This window comes from Lutjanus erythropterus, chromosome 19, assembly GCF_056507025.1.
Source record: "Lutjanus erythropterus isolate fLutEry1 chromosome 19, fLutEry1.hap2, whole genome shotgun sequence".
NCBI classification, from domain to species: Eukaryota; Metazoa; Chordata; class Actinopteri; order Lutjaniformes; family Lutjanidae; genus Lutjanus; species Lutjanus erythropterus.
The window spans coordinates 22,123,453-22,146,925 of NC_139335.1; the positions used below are offsets into that span (position 1 = coordinate 22,123,453).

Consider the following 23,473-nt stretch of genomic DNA (forward strand, 5'->3'; position numbering starts at 1 on the left):
TATCCACATTAGTGTTGAAAATCTATCAAAAAATCTATCATTAATATTTTGTGAAAGTATGAGTTGTCATCCCTGCAGTATGGTAAGCATCAAATTTCCCTCACCTGAACTACATCTGCACACATCCGTGTCAAAGTTTGTAGCCAGATACATCTGGGAGTTTCCAGTGTCCTACAAATTGCAGTTATGTACAGTGAGCTCAACCTAGTTATTAGGACACATTTCAGAATGGCCCTGTCACAAAGAGTTAGGAAATCCATTAAACCTGGCTTTAAATTTATGGTCTATAATATTTTTATTGGCAACACTATACCCACTTAGCACAATGAAAACCAATAACTGCATCAGAGGGTAAATAATTTCATACAGTAAGCAGTGGCTTACTGTAGGATGACGCGGGTGTTAAATAGGATTGGTTTGTGGATGGTAATGAGAGGGTGACAGATGGACATGCTGGCTTGTTTTTTCTGTGGCCCTGTCCATGAACAGCTCGTAGGCCCTTCCCTTGATGTCACTTCTTTATCATACTCACCACTAACATGCACCCAGCATTAGTGTTCACATTATGGCATAAGGGTAGTTTTAAACTAGAGTTAGTTAAGAAATTTTTTTTTAACCAACACTCAGGAACCTAAATTCATTCACACACAAAATACATTTCGAAAGGACCACAAGGACATATTTAGAAGCCAATACTTTCATCTTTATTAATCTTGTTCTCATTTGTTTAAATAAATTTTTCCTTTGTAAAATCTCATAACGAAAACACTGAACAGGAGTGTTAAAGCCTGTCTTAATTTAAAACGAATACACAACAACAGAACATTAAAAACGTACGGTAACTCTTACTCTGCATCTGTAAACAACCCGTCCCACCCCTCCCTCCCACTCCACACAGTTTGATAAGATTTGGCATGTCCATTTTCTCAACGCATATGCCTTCAGCTCTTTGTGTCATTAAAATGTTCTTTTTTATTATTGCAGGTCGGACAATAAAAAAGACAAGTCTGCTAAAAAAAAAAACAACTTCAAATGAGAGAAAAAGAAAGCATTAGTGCCAATATTTCTTAACACACAGTCAGCAGTATACCGAATGCACTCAATACATTTTTGTATAGACCTTCTGTATAGTAAGCAGCCTTGCCCACATTATGACAGGCAGTAACATGCACACACACATTATCCTCACATTCACACACACGCACACACAACAACTGGTGGTTTAATCCACTTACTTGGTCTCAGTCTCACTCATACTCATGTCCATATAGTGTGTATGATACTGCGCACAGTATTGACACATGGAGAAATGCAACATAGCCTCAAACTGCCAGCAATTTAACATTTATCACTGCAACAGTAACAAACATGTTCAAGAGAGAATAACAGAGAGAGAGTGCGTGAGATACAACAGTAGGAGGTCAGCATTTTGAAAACAGAACAATGACATTTTTCAATATTTTCACTGTTCAAAAAATTAAAACCATACAAACAAACAGAAAAAAAAAAAAACTAATTTAACATACACAGTAAGATACAGTTCTGTTTTCAATCAGAGCTGTTTGCATGTGTTTGGATTCTGTCTCCATTTTTTAAGGGGACGTGAATACAAACTGCACTTAAACCTCACATCATTTAGTAGTTTTAAGTTCTCTTATACGATGAAGGTAATGCTGTTTACAGTGCCCATCTGTCTGAAGGCTTGTCTGTATTTGGTGTGTGCATGTGTATGTAAATCTGTTGAAAAGTCCCCTATTTACTAAGCACATTGCAATCCAGTCAAGTCTTTCAGACCAACTGACTTTTCATTCTTTTTCAGGTTTCAAGTCTAAGCAGTTGAAATCTTCATCTGTGGAAAAAGGCTGTATACACATCTAACAGTCCCTGCATTTGTTTATATAATAGCTTAAGTCTGGCCACGAGAATGTGTGTAAGCATGTCTCACATTTCTGCTTTGTGTGTGCACATTAATATGCATACCATGTATATGTATGCATGTGTGTATATGTGTATTACATTAATATGCATACCATGTAAATGTATGTGTGTGGGTGTGTGTGCTATAGTAAGTACATATGTATCCCAGTGTATGTTGTATCAGTGTGTCCAAACCTACACGTACAAATGGAGGGGGCTCATCAGATAGAATCAGCCCCTCCCCCCAGCAGGTCGCCAGGCAACAATGCGGCAGGGCTGTCCATTTGGTGCCTTTCCTCCATTTGCGGTGCCCCCCACAGGCTGCTGCTGGGGTATCCTGCAGTCATGCCACCCCAGAGCCCAGACCTCCCAGACTCTACTCCACTGACACCTCCTCCCTCCCCTGCCCCGTTGGTGCTCCACTGGGAAAATATCCCCAGCCCGGGTCCCTGGGCTGAAGAAGCTTCTGAAGAACTGCCTGTACCATCAAGACTCTGCCAGGCAGAGCCAGAGGACCTCACGCTACCTAGAACCGCTGCTCCGCTTTCCCCTCCTCCTCCGCCCCCATTTCCATTTCCACCTGTAGTTGTGCCCGCTGGTGCCCGCTCATTCCCCGGGGAGCTACCTCCACTGCTGGCCACAGCTGTGCCCGTTCCAGATGAACCCTGCGTCCCGCTGGCGGCTGCCCCTCCTGAGCTGGCCCCCTCTGTCCCTCCGGCCTGGGAATGTGCAAAATAGCGAGCGACTTCTTCCTCACTCACAAACTCCGCCAGGATTGTGGTGTTGCCCAGAACACACCTGAAGGGGAGTTAACAATACACAGCTCTTTAGATGAACAGGAGCACGTTCAGTGTAAAGTACAAGTGTGTTAGTGAGGTTACAGGTTAACCTACATGTGCAGTGCACCCTGGGCCTTGGCTGCTTCCTGCCGGCTGCTGTAGCGAATCAGAGCGCTGCCCTGGGTTAGGCCAAGGTGGAAGGTCAGCAGGGGGCCATGCTGCATGCAGATAGTCCTCAGCGTGGAGCCATCAATCTACAAAGTAAGATGTATAAAGATTATATGTAAAAGATCGTGTGTGTGATGTGACAATGCTACAGTGATTGTCCACAATCCTGAGTAACCAAGAGAAAGGTCAGGAAATCTCAGAGGTTATACAGCAATGGTTATGTCTATGCAGAAATATGTATAAATAAGTAATGTTTTGAGACCGTATACCGCCACTTTATTGTTCTGTAATTCTGTCACACTTACAGTAACATACACAAGTTGTGCAAGCCTGCAAATGAGCACTGAGTAGGACCAAATTGATTAATGTAAAAAAAAATCCATTACTAATACAAAAAGTTTGTCTAGACTTTTAATTAAACATTTAAAATTCCATGCTTTTCTCTGAGCAGTGTCATGCAAGTGTCATTTGTGCAAACCCTAATTGATTAAATGGCTCATCCAACTTCACAATCCAATTACAGCTGGGTCATGCATCACTCCGTCTAATTTGCATAAGACAGACTGAAGGGGAATGCAGATGAATGAGCAGAGCCATTTAATGCTTTTGAAATCAAACCCTGACCAATCTGTTGGGGCATCTGTTTTACTGTATAGCTATGATCATTTCTGCTGTGATGACAGGTTGTAAGAAATGTTTAATTCTACATTACCTGCACAGCATTCTCAAATTGCATCTTTTCCCCCTACTGTTCAGTGCTATCTCAGTTTATAGACAGGATTACTGGTGGTGACCTTGTTAAAGGAGAAAACTGTTATATATTTGCTATACTGAATCATAAAATCACCACGATATGTCATAAGAGAGATTAAAGAAACAAGTTTAAATACTCACTTCTCTGACAACAACACCTACAGTGGCAGTGTCCCCCTTTGAAATTTCAATTTCGGACCAGAATGACCGTTATTGTTTGCCAATTTCACATTAATTAGAGTCAAAATGAATGCTGAATGTTCGCCGAATGATTAAGTGTCTGTTTATGAGTCATGAGAAATCATTAATAATCTTGTAAAATCCACAGATCTTTTTACCAGTTAAACTGAGCAATATGTTAATGGAGTCTGGCAGGCAGTAGGACAGTCACTGAACTCAAGAGTCCTGAGTGTGTATTTTGAGAGCAGTGGGCTTTTTTTCAGGTTAACAGGCTTAACATTAGATTGACAGACAATTGACAAAATTATGAACAGCTCATTTACTAATAGTGCAGGACTTCGCTGGTTATTGCTACAGTGTTGCACTCGTCTTCCTATAAAACCCCAGAAAATTGTCTCTGACAGAAACTGAGACTCTGAGAAGTAAATTATAAACTACAGACTGTTCCTCCCTCTTTTTCTCACTCTTTACCTGAGGAGTCAGGTTGCTCAGCAGCAACCAGCAGCTGCCTCTGGAGGCAACACCGTCACTCCAAGCTGAGCCTATTAAAAAAACCCCAAACAAGGGAGAGAAGAGACAAACAAAAAAGAACCAAGGATGAAACAGTTAGAAGGGATATCATAGTTGATGACAAATACAAAGATTAAGCTGAAGATAACCTTATTTACTAAAAGCCAACTTTTGTACTAGCTTTCATGATACTATAGTAAGACTTGAGTCGTCATATCAAAGTCAAGAACATCTTAACAAATGGTTATGAAATGATTTGAATCTTGAATCTTTTCCCTGTAAACAGTACCTGGCCCAAATCTTGACTCTTGATTGATCCCGCTCCCTCCCCAGCTCCTGGCCAACCGTGGGCCTCCACTTCCCCATGGGGAGGGTGAGGCCTGCTTCTGATTGGTTAAGCCGGGAGGGGGGCGTGGCAGCTGTGAGCTGTTGCGATTGGTTTTCCACAACTTGTTTTGTCCGATGGGCTCTGGGGGCCAACTGGGTTTGTACTCCGAGTACTTTCCTGCAGAGGAAATGGGGCGGTGGGTGAAAGAGGGGGAAAAGGAGTTTTGATAAACAGACCACAGAAACAGGAGCAGAGGGGACACAGTACAGCTTGCTCCTCTGGCATCTTTGTAGAAAAGGCCTATCCAGTAAAATATAATGCAAACACAATGACAGCAACAGAAACAAAGAAACTCAAAAGCTAAAAAGAACTAAGGATTCAAAAGTCAAAATGCAAAAGGAAAACAAAGATTATATGAAAATCAAATCAATATATACCTGTGCTATGTGCATTGCTGAGGGGACTGTCTGAGGCACTGTAGGGCCAGGCACCAGGTGAAGGCAGCGAGGTGTTGAGGGTGGGGTTTGGCCCTACAAAACATTAAAAATGTTATCTGAGAGCAACACATGCTGTTGTAAACAAGACAAGGTAACTACGGTACAGCTGCACTGCAGACAGAGTTCGTGAGAAAATACTGTTTGTCAAAACTTTGCGCTGAGAATTACTGTCCAAAAATGGCACTGAGGCATGTTGCCAACAACTTGGCAATGTGACTCAGAAAAAAATAAAATAAAATATTGGCTGCAACTGCTTTCGCTAAAGGCCTCGATTTGTGCGTCTCTGTTGGGGATGACAATGAAGAGTCGGTTGGTGAGTGAAACACAATCTGATAAAAGCGGCATTGGATTCATTATCTGTCAAGTTCAGCCTTACATCCAGTAATAGGATTTTAACTCAGTTAGTTCAGTTGATGCTCATCACACTGTAGAAGCCAAACTGGAAATCTAATTTTCAGCTGCCACTTCCAGTTATTTAGGAATAGTCTGCCTGAAATCTCAGTGACTGCTATGGAGTAATAATTCAGACAAAAGAACTGTAGATCATTATTCACCATATAAAATTCCCACCACTTCATAGTGATAACAGTTAGTGAATAGATTTAATGCTCAGTTCTAAGCTGTGGACTTGAGAGGGAGCTCATTACAATATGCTCTATTAACAACCACAAACCTAACCCTACTTTAGATGGTTATATCTCATATATAGATGTTAATATTTTAAAAAAGTCTTTCAGCTTCATGCTCTTGCCGGGCAAAAGTGACTAATCACATTACAATTGTAAGCCCCTGTAATCTATTCACTGCTTTTATTTGGGACCAATTTGGAGCTCATGCTATGATTGTCATGATATTTCAGATCAAGTGCCGATGCAAAAAACAACAGCTATGCTCCTCAAAATACCTGGCAAATCAAAAATACCTATGTTGTCTCGCAGTAACTGGTGGTCAGAGTCATTGAGGCCCGGGGGTCCCGGAGAGCCAAGAACACTACCCGGGGTCATGTAGGGGTCAGACTCCGGGTCTCCACTACTCTGGATTCCCTTCCAGGGCACACCGGGTTGAAACTCTGTCAACAGGCAACAGAAAACTTATTAATCGATTGAAAGTATATGGTATATTGCCATAGATATTTAAATCAAAGACTTGAAGAAAGTAAACAAAATTATGTGGTTGTGACTGTGCTTACTGTAGTAGATTTGTTTATTAAAGGAAAATATGACAATAAGAATAAAAGAAATAAGAATCCTCTTATCTTTAAGCTAACATTTGTACGTATTGTATGGTTATAAAATTAGTAGCACATGAATGTCACTAATTTGTTCTTCTTTACTTTAGGTTAGGTACTAAACTGAAAACAGGACAATAGCTTCTGAAATATAGAAGTACTGATTCAGAATGCATTCACACACTTAACAAATGGAGATCTGTTTATTGTTCTATACTGTCTACTCCGTCTCTACTCCTAATTCCTCACCCTTTGGTAACTTGCTGTAGAGAAAGGACAAACTCACCTGGAGGCCAGCTGGATGTGGCAGGTTTGTTCCCCATTTTACTCCCAGGGGTCCGGTGCCAGTTGTCTGCAGAGCCTTGAGGGGGAATTCCCAAACCATCACCGCCCAGCATTTCATACTGGGAGTAAGGGGATCCTCCTCGCACCTTTATAGCACTGGGTAAAGGGCCTTGGGAACAGCACACAAAAGAGAAATAAGGTCAAACAGATTGACATGAATATGCCTCCACTTGCTTTTGATTCACAGTGGTTTACTGAGATACACCGTGAAAGAGGCTGATTACCAGTGCAATTACAACCAGATTGACAACAGCCTGGGAGGTGTGCTTTCCCAAAGTGTGAATTTAGTCTTTGCAATAATGATGTTAAGAACCATCTGTTAACCTACCATTCTTGTGAAGGGTTGTGTCAGGGGGAGATGGAGCTGGGGAGTGTCCCTCCATCATCCATTTGAAGCGGGACTGCTGTCCTCCTGTGTCTTTCATCCCTCCCATCATGGGACTAAGCTCCAGTCCTGACAGGTTACCACCAGGGGCAAGCCCTAACAAGTGGAAAAACACAAACATTTTACTAATGTGCAGTTCAACACAGCCTTCGGCTGTGCTGGAAAGTGTATTTTTTCCCCAGAGTTTGTGTTTAGTATCACTGGGATTGCACCAAGGGTAGGGAGGACCGTTGTTATAGCAATGAGGACTACAAAGGTAACGTGTCTGTGTTTACACAAATTATACAGATAAAATTAGATGGTTCTTATTGGCTGACACAGTCAAACACACAGATTAGGAACAGGATAGTGAGACTATTATTGCAGGTGTGGTGGGCTGTTTGCCATCGCCTTAGGACACACTTGAACCTAAATGTCAGTCTCCTTTGATTTGATGACTCAGTGCACACTAAGATAGTGTTCTGCAGAGCTATTTTGGCAGCCTAACAAACACTGCTTCAAGTAACGTAAAACTTCTAAACTTACTTACAGTTATTTATTATTTGCTAGTACAGTTATTACAGTTATTATTTATTTGCCTAAATATGCATTTGATTTTTCCAACGAATGTTCACACCTTCTGTTGCCAATGGAAAAAAATCTAAAATTTAACGTTTTTTCTAAAATCTGCTAAATATTTCTTTCAGCCCTGTTTTCAGTAATTTTAGGTTGTTTTAATGTATTGTATACTTATTTTTGCTCAAAAACAACATGTGTCATCCTAAATGAACATCATCATTACAAACAAGACAACACTTTCTGCATAATTTCTCAGATTTTCTTTCTGGATCACCACAGAAAACTAAAAAAAAACAAACTGTGATTCCATTTGTGCCTGCTTATCAATCTGACTGCATCACGTCTAACTGACAAACATTTTGCATGTTGGACTCACCAGAGTACATCCCTTGTGTTTTGGCATGAAGGTCTGATAAGGGCCCCCCCATTCCGGGATGTGGAAGGGGGTCTACCATGGGTTGTTTGGATAGGCCTCCTCCCAGGTGAGAGGGGGAAAGTTTGGAGCTCCCTCCTCCTGCTGCTGCTCCTCCAACTCCACCTTGCTGATGCTGTCGCTGCTGCTGCAGAATAGCCATAATCCTTGCCAGCTGAGAAGGACAAGATCAGAATAACTGCTAAATACAGTGTGAATGGTCACAAATTGTCTTCATAATTGATTGAGGAGTACACTGCAGTCACATTAGTGAGAGTGGTAGACCTCGAATAGGTAAGACCTTCATACTTGTGTGTGTAGCTATCACCTAAATCTCAACATAAGTTGCAACTAGATAGCACCTTGCTGCTGTATGCCTCTGCCAACCAATCAAATCACATTTCACACTCATGTCCTTACTCATCTATAATACATAATTGAGGGTATTTCTTTGTGAAATTGAAATTATCACTGCATTTACATGTATGATTCCAGTGAATAATTTCAAGTGAGAAACATGCTGCCTTCACTAATAGACTATTTTTATGGAAGAGTACAGAGAACTGACAGAAAGCTCTGAGAAAGGGACGGATGGATGGACATCCAGAAAACACAATGCCATCTGCCAGGGTTGTCACCAGCACGGGGGGCATAAAACCAACTTCTAAAGAGTTCTGACCATTTACCAGTTGATACAGTCTGCAGTGTGGTGGAACCGGTGTTCTTTGCAACCGAGAAAAGAAATGCAACAGTAATGGATGAAGTCCTGATGACACTGCTTGATATGGTATAGATCATGACCATGCTCACCTGCTGTGGGTCTGGCTGTTGCCTGAGAGGCTGAGGCTGAGGGAACTTCCTCTGATTCTGCAGAAGCTGCTGCTGCTGCTGCTGCTGTTGTTGTTGTAGCAGGAGCTGACAAGCCTGTGGGTTGGTGGGCAGAGAGGGTCAGAGATGCAGGTTAAAAAAACAGAAAAAAAGAATACACAGGCTAGTGCTCCCATACAGACACTGCAAGTACATTATGATATTCAAATAAAGAGTCAATGAAATATGTATTTCAATATGATGAATCAATCCATCAATCAATATTCTAACATTCTGTCATGTACCAGATGGAACTGCTGCATGTGGGGGTAAATGTTGCTCAGCATTGCAAGCTGCTGTGGGGAAATCTGAGGAGGGAACACTCCTCCGCCAACACCACCGACCCCTCCGACACTTCCGACGCCACCCACACCTCCTACTCCTCCAACCACTCCACCCACACTGCCACCAGGAGAGGGCATCTGCTTCAGCATAGGACCCGGCACCTGCATGTCACAGTTACATACAATATGATATAGACACTTGAAGGAGTAATATGAGAAACAGGGACACTGCATTAATCAAGCTCTATGAAGTCCACATTTATGAATTAATAAACAAATCCAAGTACACAGTTTTAAATAAGTCCTTGCAGACCATCAACTCTTAGTTACATGCATAGGAACAGAAAGTATTGGCTGAGGAGAATTCCATTTTTGCCACTTCTCTCTAAATGGCACCTCATGATGTCAAGATGCAACAAGTGTGGGGCATTATTACTGACTAAGGTCAGATGAATTAAAGAACCAACAATTAGATAAGGTGTCTGATAAATAGAGAACCGAGGAATGCTGGGAAACTAAGTTAAAGCTACTACAAGGAATTCTGAACTTCTTATGAAACAGTCTCAATTTATTATTCATGCATATATTGGACTGACAAAAGCAAACAGGTAGATTGGCTATTTTATATAGTTATCCTTAATGCCTGCCACCGGGGCAGATTCTCTGTGGAATCAGATGAAATGAGCCTGTGTTTACAATTTCCCAACCAAAGTCACAGTGAGAAGTACATTAGCCAGTTTAAAAAGAGGCAGGAGATTTTTAGATACTTTTATTTTTAAAGTTATATTTTGTGGTTAGTGTGTTGGAAAAATTGTCCACAAGGGGCTCCAACATCAACAAAATATGAAAGTTTCTTATAGTAGTTTTAATATACAGTATACATGAAATAAAATGTAGTTTGTTATTTCATAATGTCTAAACATTATGTGAATGGTCTATTAAAACTACCCTCTGGCCTAAAAGCTATAGCCACTGCCAATATTTATTCACAAGGCGATCAGGCAATCAATAATTCCACTTGAAACCTAGCAAGCCCCAAAAAATCAATTACTAATGAAAATCATAGAACCAAGAAAAACTTTTGTTTGTGTGAAGTCAACATTGGTAGGACTCAGGAGACTACATCTCTCTTAAATATAATATTTATCATAACTAATAACATCAGTGACAGAGGACAGCAGACCTGAGCAGACAGGAACTGATGAGGCACTTGGGCACGTAACCCCTGGGAGGGGTTCACTGGATGCATGCCAGGCTGGTGCATCCCCCGAGGCGGAGGCATCCCTCCGCCACTGCCAACAAACACTCCATGGCCACCCATCTGGAGTGAAATGGAAAGCATACAATAACAGCAATGTATTTGTAGTGAAGTTTTCTCATTTCATAATCTCCCTTTATGAAAAATCTGTAATATATTCACTGTAATAAATGATAAAGTGGCCATAATATGTCAGAGATGAAGAAAACATGCTAAGTTGAAAAACTTCTTTTTCTTCTCTGACAACAACGCTATAGCTGTAGTTTCCCCCTTTGAAATGTCTTTTTCTTTAATAGGATTTCAATCTATTTAATACAACGTTAAAATACAGTACTTTAATACAACTTGCAACTACTCATATTTGGATGTGCAAGTCTAACATATTGCTCCTTTAAAGTCCTCAAGTTAGCGCTACACACACTTGTCTTAGAATATAACACAAATAATACAAATTGACTGCTAACTGACTTCATTAGCACTATAAACAGGTTCATACCTTTTCACCATAGGGCCCCATGTCAACAGGACCCATGTCTTTGGAACTAGGTATGCGGTAACCTCCACCTCTTCCTCCCCTCCGCATCTCTCCATTATAGTCAGTTATTCCTCTCTTGTCTCCTTCCATCTTTTTGTCAACACTTGGGTCATCACCCTAAGAAACAACAAAGTTATTTAGTGACCTCACACTTGTTCATAGGATCCTTACAGAGCCCTCATTGATAATCCATCAATCATAATAACATTATCAAGTCAGATGACACAAGTTTTTGTCTTCAGAAAAAAAAAAACAGATATAAGTAAAACAGTAAAAACACAATTAACTTGCTGTTTCAATAGTTAACAATTTTAAGAATATTTTTTAGTGAATAAACATCTTACCAGAAGACCCATGTTCGAAAACTGGCGTGACACTGGGTTCATCCAGCTGTCCCCTCCTCCACTCTTTGGGAAAGAAATTCAAACATTACTCTCAGTGAAAAAAGGGGAATTTAAAAAGTGCAAATCGTTGTCTATAAAGGAACGTCACTAAACAAAATGTGACATGCTTTGTCTTAAACAATGAATTAGAGATGCCATGGAAACATACCTTGATATTGCCTCTCTTTCCTCCATGAGTCTGACCCCAGCCTCCAGAGTTGAAGGAGGAGCTGCTTCCCTGGGAGCCAGTGCTGTTCCAGACCCCTCCGCCACCATCATCCTCCTCATCCCAGCTGGGGTGACGGGAAGCTGCAACAGAGCCATCTCCCTTCCCACCCCAGCTTTCCATTGACTTGGTGCCTGCAGTAAAATCAAAGCAGACGGTTATGATAATATTAGCATTTCTCTAGATTTCAAATTGAAAGATGAGATGATATTACTTGATTTGAGACTACCAGAGCAGATGCATTTTTTCTTGGGATTTATTTGCATATGAATAGTATTTTTCAAACATCTGTGCAGCCATTGCAAGTTTTTACATCAACAATGGAATTTCACTGAAATATGTTGAGGATTTTTTTTTAATCACAAGGTTGATTTTTCTGAAGTTTTGCTTCTGACATGTACACATCTGACCAATCAAACTGCATGTTGCTGGCAACATCATATCCAAAACATGCAACATAGCAGACTGCTTATTTCACCAAACTCCATCTTTTATATATGATAAAAAGGGGAAAACTACGATGAAAATCATTATTTATTGAATACAATAAAGTCATTGGGTTTCACTAACATGTGCGTAAAAATGTTCTTACTGTGTGCACAAAAAGCCACCGTTTGATTCATGAAACGTGCGCACTAGCTAAGTTTGTTCTTACCACCATGCATATGTTAGTGAATCAGAATCATTCTAAACTAACAGGCTCGTACCCGCTATCTGCAATCTCCATACTGACACCCCCCTTTTTATCTCGGAAATACGTTTGCATTGACGGTTATCATGTAGGAAGCCGTGAAATCGTTGTAACTTCACATTCAGCCAGAATCAGGAGTTGCTGCGGTGTGTGGGGGTGTTTATTTGTGTTTAGAGTTTAACTGCTGTGAAAAAAACATCAGGAAATAACGTTTTATTTCTCTGATTTAACTGCTTTCTACCTGCGCTGAACTCTGCCTCTCACAGACACACACCACTGCACTACCCATATCCGAGGAAGAGGACAGGAAAGACACTTTTGCGACTCATAATAATAACTCCTTTTGCTGCAATAACTGAAGCAGTGCATTTTGTGTTGTGCCCCAGGAGAAACGGACTGTGTCTCAGATGAAAAATAAATGGTGTGACATTAAAGTTTATGCGTTAAAAAGAAAAACAGCCCAGAAGAAAAATACAGAAACAGGTGGAGAAGAAGGAGCACCTGATCTGTCAGTCCAAGATAAGAGACTCACTGCAATTATTGGAAATATCGAAGTGGGATGAAAAATCAGGGTGAAAGTGATAACATCCAGAAAGGACTTTTACCAGTAATGATGATGATAGTAAGAATAAGAATAAGAATAAAAAGAAGAATATGAAGAAGAGGAGGAAGAAGAAAAACACAATACATTCATAGAATATGACAAAAGTTCTTCCCATAAAAACATGACGTTTATGATAAAATCCTAAGAACAAGGAAATTAAAATCAAATAAATCAACCATAAAACACTTCCAAGACTTCTATTAGTTTTTTTTTAATGAATGCAGTTTTAATATGCTTTATATTTAGTTAAAAGGCGTTTCAACAAATGAGCTTCAGTAAAACGATGGCGTGTAGATAAAGCTTCAACAGACTATAGGAATGTTTTTGTTAAAACTTACAATCAGGCAACTCCCCCTCCTGTCAGGAGTATGAATGAAGCATATGCACACTTCACACAGCTGGAACTGTTTACAAATCATACAATAGATTTTATCTACGCCTAGAAGCTGCTCTGGGTCAACTGGCTCTTTGAAATTAATTATTTGTTTCTTCAAACTCAGTGACATCCTGAAATACATCAAGAAGCAGCTGTGATACAGTTTCAGCTCCTGAATCTCGCAGTGACACTGCTATTAAGTGTATCCAGATATGCTGTTTTTTTTCTTCTGTTTATTAAGTAAAAGGAGCAATAGGTCATGTTCACTTAATGTTGATTGCATCATTGTTACCGCAGTGCAATTTATTTTTAAAAGCTTAATCATTTATTCGCAAATTCATGTCATGCTTGATGTGTATAGACAGGTTAGTTTTTTTGAAATTTTGCCTCCGTAATATTCACAAAGTTGTGTCGTTTATTTGTGTCACTATTGTGTAAAAGCCTTTAGCATCATGTCTCAGAATGATAGAGTCTCAGCAACTAAGAACTCAAATATTGTAATGATTATAGTAGTTACGAGTACTACAGTAGTAGTAGCAGTAATAGTAGTTATACATTTTTCCCCCTATTCTTACCAGGTTTAGCAGGGTTGGGTGAAGGGTTGCCCCAGCCAGAAGCTTTGCCGGGTTCATCTGGATCACCCCAACCTGTTGCTGCATCTGACGCCTGGCCCCAAGCAGCTGTGCCATTATCCACAGTTTGTGCTCCTCCTCCCCACATACCTGGACCTGGAGATTGATGAGATCAAAAGACATCCTTCAGAATGTGCCAAAGAGAAATGGCTAAGTTAAATGTTTAATTCTGAGTCAAGGAAAAAAAAAATTAAAAATTAACTGTGAAATTGCTAATACTCATGTAAACTGATGGCAGAACGAAAAATACTTTAACCCCTTGACCTGGTAACTGCATCTTCGTGCAACCAATCTTCTTTTATAAAAAGTCTACAAACCCCATATTTGGCTGTCAATAGTGTCTAATGCCAATTATATCCACCGAGTGAAAATGTAAAAACATGCTGTCATCTGAAAGCTAAGGAAAAACAGAAGTTGATGGGCAGGAAAATGCTCTTCAGTCATGACTTCAAGTGGCATTAAAAGCTGAAGTAAGGAAAAAAACTTATTGGACTGCATGTTACAGAACCCTCACAATTATATTTTTATGAATAGCAGAAATGCGACATTAACATTTACCTCCGTTTAATCCGTAAAAATGTGTGTGACCGACTGGTTGAGTTGCCGTTTTAGGGTAAACTTCTGTTATTATTCATACATTTTTTCTTTTGAAAACCATTATTTCTGTTGTTAGCCATCCACTGACAAGCCCATGATAGCTTTGGTTTAGTCTGTTGAACAATCAGTGGCTGTGCCTTTGACTTGTCGACCCATCAGAGGTTGTGTGGGCATGTGTGTGGCAAATCTGATCTCAAACTCATTGCATCACAGAACAGAGATTAGATAGAGAATCAGCCCATTCCCCTGTCCATAGATCTATGAACACCCCAAAATAATGAGTAGAACAGCATAAATCTAACAAAAAAAGAAGCAGAATCTCCTTTTTGTTTTTGAATAGTACTGTAAAGTTCTGTGAGATTAAAATCAAAAATGTATTATTATTTGTATTAATTTAGTTTTGTTATTTGTTTATCACTTTACTTTTATTTTTAGATTATTTCTATTACATTGACTTCTACTTTTTACAATGCATTTATGGCGTGCATTATAATAAGTCTGTTTTCTTTAAATAAACTGAGTGAATATTTAATATTGTTGACATATTCTATCAATAAAGATTCATAAGAAAAAACTTTAAATTTAGTTGCACAGCTGAAAAAAATCTTATGCTTGTTAGCTACACAGCTACCATAGAATAGCTAGAATTACCCTAACTGAGCAAGTCAACCGGCTGTATTTCTTGGTGTGCCTATTAAATGGATAAGGACTCTTCAACTCTTAATGCTCAGTCTATTTGTGGCTTGTCAAATGCACACTTATTTTACTGCTACACCTTCTGCTTACCTACTGCAGCATTGCCAGAGTTCGTGTCCCTACTGTGCTGCATCCCCTGCTGCATCCCCTGCTGCCTTCTAGGTGGTTGTTGCTGCATGGGTGGTGGGGCCTGCTGACTGTGGCTTTGGTCAGGCATAGCACTGTTTTTGTCCCACAAATTCACATTCTTGCTGTTGTAGCGGGTTGGGTCTCCCCACGCTGAAGTGCCATCATCAATTTCCATTTTGCGACTGATGGACTGAGGGGAAGGTTCTTCCCAGCCACTGGGCTCCAGGGGGTCACCTCCACCCCCAGAGATTTGGGGGATCGGGCCGGAGGTCCAGCCCGAACTTTGGTTCTGATTCTTGGATGGTGGAACTCCACCTCCAACATTGGACCTGTTCCACCCTCCTTGCATGGGACCTCCTTGTGGCTGCGGGCCCTGTGATTGGTGCTGCTGTTGATTTGGGGCTTTCATTGGTGCCACTTGGCTGTTTGGTATCTGTGCTGCTGCTGCCGTGTGGGGTTTGGAACTCCCCCAGTCCTGGTGGGATTTGCTTCCACCCACATCTCCTCCTCCCCATCCTCCTCGCTGAGATCCCCCTTCTTCCAAATTACCCCAGGAGGATCCCTCATCAGAGTTGCTTCCACCTCTGCTTCGACCATCGCTACTCCCACCTCCAGGCACAGAGTCTCTCTGTCCCCATTCTCCTCCCCAACCACCTGCCTCCCCTCTTCCAGTCCCCTTCCATCCTCCCGTCCTGCCCTGTTTATCTTCTGGACCATCTCCCCACCCACTACCCTGTTCTCCAAAGTCTCTCCAGTTCCCTCCTCTACCTCTGCGATCCCCCCATTGTTGTTCTTCTGTCCCCCATCCTTTGCCCTGCTTTTCGGGTGGAAGATCACCCCAGCCTCCAGCTGCCTTCCCCTGGTTGCCTTCCATATCTTCTTCTGGTGTTTCTGGCTTCCTTAGAGTGCTACCAGGCACGTGAGGACCACAGGTGGACTGTGTAGCACTGCCATCCCAGCCTTCCCTCACTGCAGCAGGGCCAGAGTTCAGGCTGTGACCTCCAGCAGATAGATCATTACTTATCGAACTGGTGTTAGACGGGTACCCAGGGCCGCGACTAGTGGTAGTGTTCATGCTTGCTGATGAGAATGCAGAGGAAGATGAAGCACTTCTTTCATTTCTATTTCCTACTCCTCTTGTGTTGTCCAGGTCCCAGGCCACATTCTGTCGGATCTGGGTCTGCCCCCATCCCGTGTTCGACAGTACCCTGGGGTCCAGGTCAGATCGATTGAGCATGCTGAGTAAGGCCACTTCAGCATTGGAGGTCTGGTGGGATTTCTGGTGTGCAGACGAGGCTCCCTCCTGCTTTTGTCCGCTATCACTCCCTCCTCCGCCGCTTCCAGCTATGGATCCTCCTCCGCTAGAAGATGAGGGTCCTCCGCCTCCAGTGCCTCCACCCTGCACACCCCACTCCCCAACTGCACCATCCCCACTTTCCATCCCTTTCTGATTGTCCCAAGCTTTTGTCATAGTTGCAAACTTTGGTGAGGCAGAGTCCTGCAAGACGCCGCCACCAACACCTACACTGCCGCCACTACTGCTGCTGTTGCTGCTCCCGTCTCCTCCTCTTCCACCTCCTATTGCTAAGTTACCGGAACTTACACCTCCCGCTGTGCCACCCCACTCTGCTTCTGAACTGCCTCCTTCCCACGCTCCCTGAGATACCACTGGGGTATTTGAGCCACCATCGTTTCCCCTGCCCCAGCCTGCTTTGTCACCCTGGCTACCAAAGCCCCATACGTTCCCTTCCTGCCCCTGAGCTACAGTCCCTCCTCCACTCCATCCATCTGCCTGTGAGGCATCTGCACTGAGGTCAGAGGACACTGGAGGCATGGATCTCCAAGAAGAAGAGGCAGCAGAGGAGGAAGTGGAAGAGCCAGAAAGATTGCCACTCCCTTCTCCTTCGACACTAGCGACCCCACAGTCCCTGTCATCGCCACTACCTTCTTGATTTGGTCCTGCTCCTCGCGCTCCTCCGCCTGAACCCGACTCTGGCCCAAGGCTTCCTAAGTGCTGCTGCTGTTCTCCGCTCCTGGCTCCCACAGCTGTCTCAGTGTGCTGCTGATGGAGACCAGTTTGATTCACAGATGAAATAGAGGGAGTGGTGATGAGGGTGGTGCTGGCAGAAAACGAGGAGGCTGAAGTGATGGACGAATGAATTGGAAGGCTGTCGCTATCCGTAGTTGAAGTCCCACCCTGCACCAGGGCGGGCCAGGCGGAGGGGTTCACATTGGGGTTGAAATTGGCACCAGGGACACTACTGCTGCCACCCACAGGGCTCTCCTGAGGCCCAGGAAGAAGATGGGAGACTTTGGAATTGTAAAATGCTGCTGATCCTAGCCCTGCTTCCACCTGAGAGGAGGTGGAAGAGCCCCAAACACCACCACTTGACTGAACACATTCATTAAGCGAGGAAGAGGAGGAAAGAGGAGAAGAACGAGGTGAGGAAGGATTGTCCATGTTCCCTGCTCCTCCTCCTGCCGCTCCACCCTTCTGCTGGATGTTTCTCTCACTCCATGAGGCACTACTGTTGTTGTTGTTACTGGGGCAGTCTTGCTCCTGCACCCCTCCTCCTCCTGCTGCCCCATCAGAACTCAATTTGGCCCCGCCTAGGATGCTAGGCCAGTCCCCCAGGTCAGTCCCATCCACAATCACCTTCCCGCAGCCCTGAGAAGAGGACGGGCTGCCAGAGCCTGCCCCCCATGTGGAATTTGCATAAGTTGAAGTAGTAGTAGTAGAAGAAGATGACAGAGCAGCGACACATGATGAGGATGAGGAGGAGTTGGGGGGTGAAGCAGAGGATGAACCCAGGTTGGAATCTGTGTGGACAAAATTGAGACCATTCATTTAATTGACAACTGAATCATTAGAATAAAATGAACATAACTGGTGGCTCCATTACTAAAAATAACTAGTCACTGCACTGAACACATATCATTGTCATGGACAACTTTTATAATGTCAACTGATAGATTGTATACTGATGTAAAACCCTTTCAGTGGCAGTTAGTGAATGCATATACGATATCAGAGGCCAATGTCTCATTTAAGACGACATTCAAAATGTGAAAATAAAAATTTCAGGACCAATACAAAATGTAGTTCACAAAACAGCTAATTTTGCCATTTAGTCCATTTATAAAGACTGTAGGTGTAGTAGATCCCTTTTTTGATTGACAGCTCCCTCAGGAGTATCAGCATGGAAGCTAAGCAATGCACGGTTGTGGAGCAGTGTTTGTGTCACTGCATGACTCTGGTGCATTAACACATTAGTTCGAATCTGAACTAACATCATTTGCTGTGGATCGAGGCAGTAGAGGACCAGCAACCCTGTGTTCTGCAAGGTAAAATTATTGTTCTTGTCAAATGAGTCTGGAGTGATGTAACGGTTTCAGTCCCCATTATTGAGTTGGCTCAGACTCAAAGAGTCAGATTAAGCAAGAGCAGAGAGAGAGAGAGATTTCATTGTATACATTTGGTGGGACAACTCAAGTGGATTGTTTATGGCTGGTTCGTGTAATTAATTTCAGAATTGCATAATAAATGTCCCAGCATATGCATGCCAAATTTAAATCCAATATCAAGAACACAGATGACAATATTTTGAATCTAGATCAAAATAAATCAAGATACATTTTTAGAGGCTATTAAATATGTACATAAGACCGTAAATTACTTAGAAGGCTAATGTGGATTTGGGTTACCGATGGATTTAACAAAGAAGATCACAAATTTTTTGGTATGCAGCACTCACTGGACTAAATGTCAAACTTGATAATGTTATGGTATTCTAAGACATGAACCCACCTGCGCCTCCAGCTGTGTTTGCATTGGGGTTATCTGTTCCCTGGGAGGAAAGAGGTGGGGTGGCTACCCAGCCACTGCCTCCTCCAGGCCCTCCTGCACCCCCCTCCCCTCCTCCTCCCCCCAGCAGCATGGAGGACAGCGGCGGCTGGCCCCTCTTCAGTAGCACTTTATGGTCCTGCTGGCAGCGAAATCTTGGTGGAACCTCTCTGGACATGTATCGCTGCTGCTGGGAGGTCTGGCTTCCAGAGGGGGAGGAGGAGGGCTGTCCGTTGGCCACAGCAGTCCGCTGCTTTGCATTGTTCCCGCCACCAGGAGGAACTTGTGCAGAAACCCCGGCTGCACCAGGACTGGGGGATGAGGGGGCAACAGGGCCAGGACTGGGGGAGACTGAGCCTGGGGTGGTGAGCGGCTGGGAACAGGAGGGCTTGGCTGATTCTGGCACTGAAATACACAAATAATGAAAGGTGTGACTCACTGGTACAAGTACGATAAAAAGAGACAGAGGGTATGGGTATGTTACTCAACTCAACTCCAAGAAAAGTTTAAGAAAATGTGTTAAGTCTCCAAGTGTGAGCATACATGTGCAAAGGAAGAGGATGACAAAAACAAAAGCAGAAAAAAAAACATACCTTTGATTTTCTGTTCTGGCACCTAAAATAGAAAGAATAGGTGAGTCAGATACAAAGCAGAAGAGACACCACTACCTACATGAATCCATGCAGACCACAAGAGTAATCCTACTAGGCTTTATTCTTGCTGTTCCAACTGAGAAATATACTAGCAACACAGTGTTTGAGATAATGACATTGGATATTTACCTTACAACTTCCAAACATGAAAAAAAATCCTTCCTTAAGGTCTAAATCATCAGTTACTTAATAAAATTGTCATCATTTATGCACACTTGAAGAATTTAATGCCACAGCTCTGAATGAACTAAATCTAACTGACATCACAATTACAGCAAAAATAAATAACAGTTCTAAAAATATACATGTATATAACAATTAAAGTGACCAACATTTTCTATGGTTATCATTATCATGGCTTTGTTAATGTAGTTAAAATGTTTGAAAAGTCCTAATACACACACTGAAATCATTTCACCTAGTTTTAAATAGAAAACCTTCCAACAATTTAAAACAGCATCATGTTCTTTGCCATGTCAATGTTTTCACTGATGCAAAACAAACCCATGTTGCTGCTGTGCCTGTGCCTGGAATACTGTTGCTCACTTTGGTTGATGTTGGACAATATTTACCATGAGTTTCTCAAAGCATGGTAATCACACAGTTTTATCACAATAATTAAAATATCAAACAGTAATACTAATCGTCTGGAAATGTATCATGGTATTTCATGAAACTGTTCCACAGGATCTAACACTTCAAATGTTATTTTGTCCTATATTTAAGTGCTTAAAGAAAAATACACTGGCTTTTACAGAAAAACTTCCCTAGAATTCAAATTAAATGCTTTGACACTCTGTCAAATCAGAATTACTCTAGCTCATACTTATCTGCAAGAATTTCATCATCGGAATGATAAATAATAATATAAGTTTGCCATTACTGGCCCATAATTTATCAGCTTTGATACTGATCGTGCATCCCTACAAGCATAGAGACAAAGTCAGCTGTGAATTATGCATTTACCTTCTGAGAGGTTTCCCTTTTCTTTTTATCTTCTTTCTTCTTTTTCTTGTCTTCCATGAACTACTGTTCCCTTTCCTGATTCTCCTGTCTGTGAGGAGAAACATATACATTCAATAATTAATATTACATATACATCAAGCCACACTGAAAAAAAATAATGCTCACAAATGCATACCTCTTCCTTACATACATATAGAATTGGATTCAAAATTAATAACATGCATGTCATCAGATCACTGCCAAATATTCTCCTCCACAGCCAATGTCGTAAGGACTGTAACGTTAACCAGGGACAGACAGCTTGACAACAGCCCTTGGTAGCCTAGCTTCTCACTGCATAATTCATTAACCAGCAAACGATTGCAATTCCAACCAACAGACAACACAGGCAGCAGCAAAACAAACAAGTGACTTCAAACTCTTAAACATATCTGGAAAAGTCTAGATTTCTGCACTGCAGCATGATTCACAGAGGAGCAGCTTTAATGTGAGCATACGACTGCATCTGTCAAGCACCATCAAGGCTCTGGCTGACCTCTCACCCGGCTCCCACCCTGCCAAAAGTAAACTTAAGTGATATGCAAATACAAAACACATACACAAGTCACGCGAGCCAGTTTTTGTGGCAAAACATACAACAGAGGAGCCGAGAAAACCCGGTTTCATGTGGGAAGGTAATGGAACCTCAAATACCAGAGTGCTGTAAATACGACTGGGCCCAGTGTTTCTGTTAGCTAAGCTGCACATAATTAGCACCATGTCACACAGCGCTAATGTTAGCTAACTGGAACCATTCACTGTACTGTATATAAATGCACCAACCTGCAATATCTATACATCGTTATCTAATAATCAGTCCATGTAACATACGAGAACCCCTACAAGGCAGATGTTTGCAGTTGCATGAGGAGCAAACAACCTGGATGTCATGTAAATAACAGACCAGTGAGTAATAGCTGTGCAGCTACCAGAGACCACCAGAAGAGCTTCACTCAAGAGAACAACCAGCTAATGCTATCCGACGTTAACGCTGCTGGTGAGCGCTGTGCCATGACCTGAAGAGCCCGGCCGGGGGCTCGCAGCGGTCGGCTGTCCCAGAGCAAGGTGTCTCTGTCGCTCCGTGCGACCAATCTAACCTCTACGCAGTTGACTGCAGACAACAGCAGGCACGTAATGTTAGCTAACGACGTGACACTTATTTTCAAACGCAATGCATTTCATTTGCAGTATGAACCGTTATAATTCGTCACTTTACGGCGGGCATTAAACACTACAAACAAGTCAAACGGCGAGAAGCTGGTTTATCAGCACTAACGTCGACAGGGCCAAATCAAACGACGAACTTCAGTGACGTTTCTTCAGCATTGCAACGAAGCTCTTCTAAAACTGAAACCCAAATGTTATCGGATGTGTAAAGGCGAAAATAACTAACGTTATCAATCAGCACATACGTAACGAAAACTACTAAAACCCGTAACGTTAACGTTAAATACTAACCTCGGGAATCACATAGGACATAAAGTGCTTCTGTGCAAAAATTCTTGCAGACCTACCGCTAGCAGGCTAGCAAGGTAGCTAGCCTAGCGAGCTAGTTCTTCGAGGCTTCCAAGGCTAAATTGAATAAGAAATGACATCACCGAAAGGCGAAATGTTAAACGTAGAAAAATTGAGGAAAGGCGAGTATCCTTTTTGAGCGGCTATAGTTCTCAAGCTGTAAACAAAACATGCATAACCCCTTGATGACTGTCAGACGCTGTATGATCGGTTAGTTTACTATCGGCCATTTTGCTTCTGTGTGGAGGTTTAGCCAGCATATGATATCACCGAGCTGGTTGTTGATCAGAGAGGGGAGGAGGAGCAGACGGCGTACCGACACCGTCCACCAGAGGGCGCCGGGTCACTGGAAACATGACGTCATACGCGCTGGGTGTAAATAAGTAAACAAATGGGTCAAACATGTCAAACATCTTAACTGTTGTTTAAAATTAGCAATATATATGTAGTTTTTTCACTGTATTGGGGAAAAATATTTATTCATAAACAGACGTGTTTAGGTTCACAACCCTCTTTCCCTCTTTTTTGAGTTTTTAAGTCGATGCTTAATTCACAAACACAAACAACACTTTTAGAATATTACAAAATCACATTTGATGAAACCCCCTGAAGTCAAATTATTAGATTTTTTTTCTAATCCGTTTAAAGATTTCTACTTAGTTTTGTATTATTTAATTCTCAGCTTATTTAGAATATGTATTTGTCTCTCAATACATTGATTTATTTTGTCTTGATCCCTTATTTTTTAATATGTATTTGATATTCTTGTTGTTATTAGCCCTGTGTATACTTATACGTAATATGTACATTTTATCTTGAAAAAACAAATGGGTCAAAACTGACACTTCTCTGAGCTGCAAATTTAAAGCTACACCTTGAGCACAACAAACCTATGAAATACTTTGGCTTTATTCCAAGTATGAACATTGTAATAAATAATTATGTGCATTGTATTCATTTTGATTTGTGAAGAATACTGTGGTGTTTTTGTATCTTAAGTTACAGACAGTTAAAAGTTGATTTCCTGATTGTCCAAAACAGATGTAGACTTTCACAATATTTTAATTATTGATTAATTACAAAATTTGATTTAGCAGGATGTTGAATTTTCTTCCTGT

The 23,473-nt window shown here is 41.8% G+C and overlaps 1 protein-coding gene across 2 annotated transcripts; it reads right to left on the reverse strand.

The window, feature by feature from the left end:
• Nucleotides 1-681: 681 nt before the first annotated feature.
• On the reverse strand, nucleotides 682-22,616 carry LOC146309806 (trinucleotide repeat-containing gene 6B protein-like). Of its 2 annotated transcripts, none has more exons than XM_084743356.1 (21): nucleotides 22,299-22,616; nucleotides 20,802-20,889; nucleotides 19,776-19,797; nucleotides 19,147-19,587; nucleotides 15,300-18,158; nucleotides 13,860-14,012; nucleotides 11,557-11,747; nucleotides 11,349-11,411; nucleotides 10,966-11,121; nucleotides 10,395-10,532; nucleotides 9,173-9,373; nucleotides 8,871-8,984; nucleotides 8,025-8,235; nucleotides 7,034-7,186; nucleotides 6,647-6,814; nucleotides 6,055-6,201; nucleotides 5,073-5,165; nucleotides 4,597-4,812; nucleotides 4,269-4,339; nucleotides 2,811-2,950; nucleotides 682-2,715 (listed from the first exon to the last, which is right to left on the reverse strand). In XM_084743356.1, the coding sequence occupies exons 2-21, from the start codon at nucleotides 20,856-20,858 to the stop codon at nucleotides 2,139-2,141; spliced, it is 6,171 nt and encodes a 2,056-aa protein (XP_084599482.1). In that variant the 5' UTR covers nucleotides 20,859-20,889; nucleotides 22,299-22,616; the 3' UTR covers nucleotides 682-2,138. The 2 variants fall into 2 exon arrangements, with proteins under 2 accessions (XP_084599482.1, XP_084599483.1); XM_084743357.1 differs by lacking the exon at nucleotides 22,299-22,616 and adding an exon at nucleotides 20,977-21,949.
• Between the last annotated feature and the right edge of the window lie 857 nt (nucleotides 22,617-23,473).

Bases quoted from the DNA above. Each gene is read 5' to 3' on its own strand.
- LOC146309806 (XM_084743356.1), bottom strand. From the start codon at position 20,858: ATGGAAGACAAGAAAAAGAAGAAAGAAGATAAAAAGAAAAGGGAAACC. The intron at 10,533-10,965 runs GTATGAACCTGT...ATTTCACTCCAG, and splicing joins TGGGGCCCTATGGTGAAAAG to ATGGGTGGCCATGGAGTGTT. The intron at 5,166-6,054 runs GTATTTTTGATT...AATGTTTTGTAG, and splicing joins GTTACTGCGAGACAACATAG to GGCCAAACCCCACCCTCAAC.